The 8,624-nt window shown below is 36.9% G+C and overlaps 1 protein-coding gene across 2 annotated transcripts in view; it reads right to left on the minus strand.

The window, feature by feature from the left end:
* Window positions 1-6,070: 6,070 nt before the first annotated feature.
* The window catches only part of LOC107551948 (pleckstrin homology domain-containing family M member 3-like), a 40,737-nt gene continuing 38,183 nt past the window's right edge, over window positions 6,071-8,624 (minus strand). Inside the window, exons 8-9 of one of the 2 annotated variants that reach the window (XR_001604826.1) lie at window positions 7,551-8,008; window positions 6,071-6,641 (exon numbers count right to left, since the gene is read on the minus strand). Coding sequence is in view for 1 of the 2 variants with exons in the window: in XM_016233748.1 (XP_016089234.1) it covers window positions 7,837-8,008 (172 nt within the window). In the remaining variant the exon portion in view is untranslated. The other variant, XM_016233748.1, reaches the window with a different exon arrangement.

The following is an 8,624-nucleotide window of genomic DNA, read 5'->3' on the forward strand; positions in this document are numbered from 1 at the left end:
CGCAATGACACGCCCACAACTTTCAGGCCCCAACCCTTTTTTCACCAGGGGCCACTGACAGTCATCTGTGTGGAAAAAACGGCCCCATCTATCTATCTATCTGTGAAACTAATATATATATAACTAATATGTATCATTTCTGTTTCTGGTGTAACAGGTGTCGTCATTCATATCATTGTGTGAAATTAAGCTTTTAATCATTTAATAAGTCCGGAACTATGACATGGTTTCCACCCTAAATTGAATAGAAAATGTGATAGTGACACTGGTTAGGGTTACTAGAAAAATAGCTTAACAAATCAACAAAATGAAACTTTATGTTAGTAAAAAAAATTAAATAAAACACTGAGAAGATGCCACATGTAACAGTATCTAACTGTAATGAGGATGTTTAAATTAGTCAGTGGAGATTTGGGGGGGGGGGGGGGGGGGCATTCAGGACAGACAGAGCTGTGCAAACACTCAGATAATGACTCCTAACGCAAGCTTAATCACTCACGCCTCGACGAGACAAAGAAAGCAACAGAGAGGAGCACCTTGCCACACTGATACTCTGTTTGCGAACAGCTAGTGTGCACTAGGATGCTATCTCAAGGTCAGAGTTCAGAGGTTGTTTGCATTTTTGTGATGTTTGGGATCATCAACCAAATAAAACAAGTCCAAATAAGGTAATGTTTGTTTTTGTCCTGTTTTGTGGTAAAGCACTGAACCTACAGCTGTAAATCTGAATTAGTCATTTCTGGTTCCATGATTCTGTGAACACTTGTTGTTAATTTTAACTTAAGTTTAACTAAATACTATATATATATATATATATATATATATATATATATATATATACTGTATATACCATTCAAAAATAAGACACCCAAGTTGTCAGATGTTAGTGGATCATATTCATAGTTAATGTGATGAACTATACCTGTGTAAACAGAGGAAAAATTACATCACATTCTCTAGAAATCATTTTGGGAACATCAAGTTAAAAGTCATTGCAAAAACCACTTAGAAAATAACTTTACTAAGCGGTAAAGTTACTACTTCTGGGAGCCACTGTATGTACAGTATAGTATATCATACTGATAAGAGTACAGTCAAATTATTGCGCTATCCAGAGAAAAGTGAGACAGATTGTTGCCCATTCACGTCTGTACTGGTGCTCTACAAACCCCACCGGTTACTTACTCAGACAGGAAGCATGTTTAGGAATTCTTCACAGAAGGGTGGCTCTCTTTCTCTCTCTCTCTCATTGTTGATTCAGGATTCTGTAATCTCACAGCTTTCTATAAACCCAAAGGTCTCACAGGGTGTGTGCCAGTATATGTGTGTGTTTAAAAGTGCAAGTGACCAATCCGGCTGCTCCGTCAGGTATTTCTAATGCTCGATTAACACTTAGATGACATCAGCTCACAGAAAGTCTGCGAAGACGAGAGTAAACAGAACTCTACATGCTACAGACTTGCTTATCAATCATTGAGACAGACGCGGCCACAAATGGCTGCTTACATTGTTTTCCTTGCAACGCTCGTGATGTTTGATTGTGTCTTAAATGCTATGGTAACCGAATCGGTCTTTCCATTTGTGCACCTGTTTCATAGGTTACCTACACACATTGTCACACATTAACTCCAAAACCCCACCTTAAGGAGTCACACGAGCGCCAACTGACTTCCTTTCAGTATACTGTGTCCATGGTATGTTAGGCCTTGCTATAGGGAAATTGCTAGTATGCGTACTTGTATCAATAGTACTTAGCTAGTCTGTTGAAATAGTGATATAACCTGTGTGAGGAAATATAACCTGATTAAAATCAGTCTCAGTCATGCTCTAGATAATTCAGGCTTGGATTTACTTTAGTCGAGCTGTAGAGCGTTGTCAGTGTCAAATGATGTTGAAGCGTGATGAGGTGTGGTGCACACTAGCCGTCTGTTTTATTTTGTGATGTCTCCTGGGCATGAAAATATCCCATGGTGGTTGGTTTTTCCTCTTTTTCACTTTTCCACTCCCTCCTCTCTTTCTTTACATGCCTGAACCTGTGTGTGGGCAAATGCTTTTATCTGATAATCGACTCTCTATGTCTGTGTGCGGACGGACAATTCGTACACAATGCCAATGTGATGCAATCTCACTAAACTGACCTTTTCTCATCTGCATCGGCTTTCCTGTCTCTGTCACAAGAAGATGAGATGATATGGGATGCTTTTGTTGTATTTTGGTGAAGTACAGTGATAGGATATAGAATTGGAAAAGCTCTTTTAACATGATTATGCACCGCTGTGCCATTGTAAAACCAGCAGTTAAAATAAAATAAAAAAGATACTTACAAACAATATTTATAACTATTATATAATTATTTTAGATTTTAGAAAACATGACATTTATTATAAATACTTTTATTGATCAGATTGATAAAAAATGGTGGTAAAGACTTTTATACTGTTATGATAGATAAATAAATAAATACATAAATAAATGAACAAACATATAAATAAACGAACAAATAAATAAATAAATACTTACATAAATTCTGTTGAACATTCTATTCACCAAAGAATCCTGAAAAAATTATCATTGTTTCCACAAAAATATTAAGTATTAATTGTTTTCAGCATTGATAATAATGAAAAATATTTCTTGAGCACCAAATGAACAAATTAGAATGATTTCTGAAGGATCATGTAAAACAGAAGACTGGAGTAATGGCTGTTGAAAATTCAGCTTTTCCATCACAGCAATACATTACATTTAAAATTTAAAATTACAATAGGAAACAGTTATTTTGAAGTGCAATATTATTTCATTATACACTTAAAAATAAAGGTGCTTCACGATGCCATAGAATAACCAATCCTGAAAAAATTATCATTGTTTCCACAAAAATATTAAGTATTAATTGTTTTCAGCATTGATAATAATGAAAAATATTTCTTGAGCACCAAATGAACAAATTAGAATGATTTCTGAAGGATCATGTAAAACAGAAGACTGGAGTAATGGCTGTTGAAAATTCAGCTTTTCCATCACAGCAATACATTACATTTAAAGTTTAAAATTACAATAGGAAACAGTTATTTTGAAGTGCAATATTATTTCATTATACACTTAAAAATAAAGGTGCTTCACGATGCCATAGAAAAACCTTTTTTGTCTAAATGGTTCCATAAAGAACCTTTAACATCTGAAGAACCTTTCTGTTTGACAAAAGCTTCTTTGTGGCGAATGAAGGTTCTTCAGATTATAAAAAGATAAGAAAGAGATGGTTCTTTAAAGAACCTTTGACGGAATGTTTTTTTGTGGAACCAAAAATGGTTTTTGTATGGCATCGCTGTGAAGACCCTTTTATGCACCTTTATTTTTTAGTGTGTTTTTGTATTTTTCATCAAATAAATGTAGCCTTGGTGAACATAAGACTTTTTCAAAAACTTACGTCCACAAATATTTGAATTAGAGTATTTTTATATAGATAAACCCTAAAAATTAGTGCTGTCAAACGATTAATCGCGATTAATTGCATCCAAAATAAAAGTTTTTGTTTACAGAATATATGTGTGTGTACTGTGTATATTTATTATGTATATATAAAGACACACACAAGCATATATATATATATATATATGAAAAATATGTTATGTTTATATATTAAATATATTTATATATAATATAAATTATATGAATATAAATATATACATCTAAATGCATGTAAATATTTTCAAAATATATACTGGATGTGTGTGTCTTTATATATACATAATACATATATGTACACACACATATATTCTGTGTATAATCGCGATTAATCGCTTGACAGCACTACTAAAAATGCATTTTTACAAATAATTTTTAAACAAATGTACTGTGTTTGATATTTGATTTAATGCAAAGATACATTTTCATTTGTGGCTTAAGTGTCCATATAATATGTATGCACTCACAATGTACTGTTTAGTACATTTATATGTCATAAAAAGAAACCATATTAAGTATAAACTATAGCTTGATTGTTAAACATCGACATTTAAGGACAAAATGTGTGTGTAACATAATGAGAAGATCCCAAACAAACAAGCATAGTAAAAGCAGAAACACAGCTGATGTCGAGATTTGTTATTGCTCGGTGCTGATCGCGAGTGTGTGTCTTTATGCGGCAGGTGGACGTTAGGGAACCAGGGGGTTGAGTAAGACATTCTAACCCCTTTTTCACGAAAACTGGACCCTGGTGCTCCATCCCATGTCACTATTGTCTCCACCCCTCCCGCCTCCATTCTGCCGTCGTCTTTTTCTCCTTAAACCGCCCTTTTGTTGTCTTTTTCTGATGGCATTTCTGGCCCCTTGTTGTCAGAGTCCTAAATGAGTCTTGACTGGCCTGTGGGCCACTGGAGAAGCACAAAGGAGAACATTCCCCTCGCTACAGTGGAGCCATTGTGGCTTTCAACAATGCACTAATTGGCGACGACAATTAAGCACGACCAACACTCAGGTTCAATTTGCCCACTCCTCAATACAAATCACAGGCAAATGAGTCAGACCATGCACATGCAGCTCACACACACACATTCACACAGTTCTGCTAAAACAACAGCTATCCTCATAAGCAGAGCGCAACTACCAAATATACACTCCCACCCCTTCAGGTGTGAAGGGAGACTCGTACTGTGAGAATGATGGATGGACAAAAGAATGGACCGTTCAGCTTGTCTGGAAATTTTTACAAAAGATAGTTTGCTTGGGACGATTACTATTTTTATTTTTCCGAAAAAAGATTTGATCAAAATCCTGCTTTGATAGTCAATAAACAAGGTATCTAAAGTGTTGTTTCTCTTTCTTTGAGTTACAACTTCCCCATAATTCACCTATTGTTCATTGTGTGTGAAAAAAAAAATCACAGCAAAAATCCCTAAAAACATCCTCTTGACACACACAAAAAAAAATCTCCACCGTTCCAAAAAAGGACGCGACAAGTCCAGATATGTGTGAAAACACCCATCTTAAAGACATCTTCAGCATTGAGCTGTCACACATTAAGACCGTAATGGAGTCTGGGATCAGCAGGACGCCTCGATTTTAAGCCCGGGCTTGAAAACCAATTTTTGCTAGTTATATTTGTCATTAAATGTTTAATGTTTTCTTTTCTTCAAAGAAAATCAACACACAAAAAATGTTTAGTTTACGACACATTCTTACTGATGCTTTAAGACTATCACAAGTCATTTTTGCAATTTGAACAAATCCCATTTATGTTATCCAACTATATAACATTGCAAAACGTAGAAAAATTTCACACACACAAAAAAGAAAGACAAAGATGTTTTCAAGGCCTAAAAAAATCTAAGTTGAAGTTCAATGAATGTGACATGTTCAGTGTTTTTCAGTCAACTGGCCCGAAACTCACTCACACTGGCCCTGGGCCAGCGGACCATCCTTACTGTTGAGCCCTGGATAGCTTGGACAAATATTTAAAATGCCTTGAAGATGAAGAAAATACCTCCATGGTAACCGTTCTCAATAGAATCATGATATCACTAGACTGAATTTCAAACGTTTATACGCCGTACCACTGTGCAAAAAAATTAGAAGCCTCATGCTGTGGTCTCTAACAGGTCCAGTGGTTATTGGTAAAACTCCAGACAGAACCAGATACAAGCATGTGGCTTTTAATTTGGGATTAGCTCATGAGTCCAGGGCCTAAAAGAGCACACCACAACCACAGCCACGGCCATGATGCATTTGTTCCACTGCTGCCACCTTGGATTCTGACCAAGAAAATAATCTGTGAAGAATTGGAATTACTTAAAATCCTAAAATCAATTCAGATGACGACATTAACGTTGAAGCATAAAAAGAGCCGACTGTGTTAAGCAATTTACTTTATTGGCAACAGTGGTAAAAAAAAAAGAAAAGAAAAGAAGAACTGGAAGGAACCCGCACCAGTACTGAAACACAAATATTTGTAGTTGCATAAGAGGTTGTCTGTAATGAAGAGTTTGCAGAATACAAGAAAGCACAGGGAAAATCCAGAAACTGATACAGAAATTACAGTGAAGAATATAAATACAATAAATATCACAGACCAGGCGGTTAGCAAGAACAACGTGGTTCAGCTGCTTATAGGCAGTACCATTGAGTGTTGATAAACAGTCAAACTTTTTAAACTCCAGCTGGACGGGACGAGGCACCAGTCCTTCTTCACAGTACAACGCAAACCAAAGCTGAATGCGTTGAGATAAAAACGGATGTGGCAACATGCTCTGACTGAAAGTGCAATGATCTTGTAATAACAATAAAAAAAACTGAAACTTAGGGACAAATCATAAATGTAAAGTGCAAAAATGCAAACATGTGAAAGGAAAAAAATAATAATTTTTGTTCTAAGGATGTTTATCTTCATCTTCAGCCTTCATGCGATCCAGATCAAGGGTCTTCGGCATAGTAGGTTAACTACAGCGTGGAGGGAAACCTAACAGAGGGGCCAGATACTCCCATCTTGCAGCGCTCATTTTCACTAAACCATTAATGGATTAGAAGCTCTATTTGTGTCCAGAAATTGGTTTGAATCATCGCTCTTAGATTGTGAATCTGCCAGAAAGGGCATTATTTTACATCTGTCAGTGGGAGTGTGTTTATGTGCAAGTGTGTGAGCGTACCTTGCCTGTATTTGTTGGTAGTTTTTTTTTTGTATTTCTTATTGTGCACTTTGCACATATTGTCCAACTGGAGAAAGACAGGTCTGGCCAAAGAATGGGAAGTCAAACAAGGCAGCAAAAGAAGTGACTTTATTGCCAATACTGATTTCAAGTAGCAAGAAAACTTCGCATGAACGCAGAGAGGCATCGAGGATCCAAAGCAGAGGTTAGATGGACATGAATTATGAGCTTGTCCACATTTCTTGTTACAAAGACGAATGAATGCTAAACAAAGCCCTGGAACTCTAGACTGTAATTTCGGGGTTTGGTGGCCCAGGGTAGTTTGTAATCACAGACCAGGCGGTTAGCAAGAACAACGTGGTTCAGCTGCTTATAGGCAGTACCATTGAGTGTTGATAAACAGTCAAACTTTTTAAACTCCAGCTGGACGGGACGAGGCACCAGTCCTTCTTCACAGTACAACGCAAACCAAAGCTGAATGCGTTGAGATAAAAACGGATGTGGCAACATGCTCTGACTGAAAGTGCAATGATCTTGTAATAACAATAAAAAAAACTGAAACTTAGGGACAAATCATAAATGTAAAGTGCAAAAATGCAAACATCTGAAAGAAAAAAAATAATAATTTTTGTTCTAAGGATGTTTATCTTCATCTTCAGCCTTCATGCGATCCAGATCAAGGGTCTTCGGCATAGTAGGTTAACTACAGCGTGGAGGGAAACCTAACAGAGGGGCCAGATACTCCCATCTTGCAGCGCTCATTTTCACTAAACCATTAATGGATTAGAAGCTCTATTTGTGTCCAGAAATTGGTTTGAATCATCGCTCTTGGATTGTGAATCTGCCAGAAAGGGCATTATTTTACATCTGTCAGTGGGAGTGTGTTTATGTGCAAGTGTGTGAGCGTACCTTGCCTGTATTTGTTGGTTGGCCCTGGCTGTCATTTGGTAGATGAAAGGGAAGGGTAAATTGGTATCATTATGAAGCCTCTGCTCTTCGGGAGCTGAATTATTGTCTCTGTGCCCATCTCTCTCAGGTGAGGGAGAACGTAAAAAAAAAAAAAAAAACGCCTCTGTTCCTCGGTTTTCACGGAGCACTTGTACCGAGGGCGCACGGAATCTTGTCCTTAGTGCATACAGCAGCACTTGGACTTCATCAGTGCAGTGTGCTCGGGCACCGCTCTCCGTAAAGCATCTCAGGGGTCCAGCTCAAAGCAGTTCAGCACCTCGTCATCAGGGCTGTGGTGAGGGCCGTGTCTCTTCCAGAATGACGCCGGCTTCTTGTGCAGTTCTCTGCGCACGCATCGCGGGCACGGCTGGGCTCGCATCCGGCACTCGGCATGAAAGACGGCACCGCAGCCCTCGCACCTGCATTTAAAACATACAAGAGCACTGATGATTGATCCAAACAGTCATTGACACTCATAAAAGTGCTGTGGAAAAGCCTCTGAACTTCCCCATCTAGTGGATTAAGCTAGTTCATTGTAATCGGTGGTTCATAAAAAAATGTCCTTACTAAATAAAAAGTTTAAAATGTATAAGTGGAAACATTTTCTTAAAGGGGTCATATGATGCAATTTCAATTTTTTGAGTGTTACAAGCTCTTGGTGCATAAAGAAGATTTATAAAGTTGCAAAGACTAAAGTCTCAAATCCAAAGAGGTATTCTTTATAAAAGTTAAGAGTCAGCCACACCTACCTAAAACAGCTCGTTCTAAGCAAACATATACAATTTTATGGTCTTTTTTCCACGAAGGATCATACAGTCATAAGTTTTGGCAGAAGATCAAATGATATTCAGAGTACAAATATGCAACAAATATATATGTATACATTTGATCAAATGTTGAAAACAACTGCTGCTTAATATTTTGTTGAAATCAATTTAATCAGTCCTTGATAAAAATAATTTCTCAAAAGTAAAAAATTATAGATATTGGTTTAAAAAAAAAAAAAATTAGCAGGAATTTTTCAAAATTTATTAT

The sequence above is a fragment of the Sinocyclocheilus grahami genome, unplaced genomic scaffold (assembly GCF_001515645.1).
Source record: "Sinocyclocheilus grahami isolate Dianchi unplaced genomic scaffold, SAMN03320097.WGS_v1.1 scaffold438.1, whole genome shotgun sequence".
In the NCBI taxonomy this organism is placed as follows: Eukaryota; Metazoa; Chordata; class Actinopteri; order Cypriniformes; family Cyprinidae; genus Sinocyclocheilus; species Sinocyclocheilus grahami.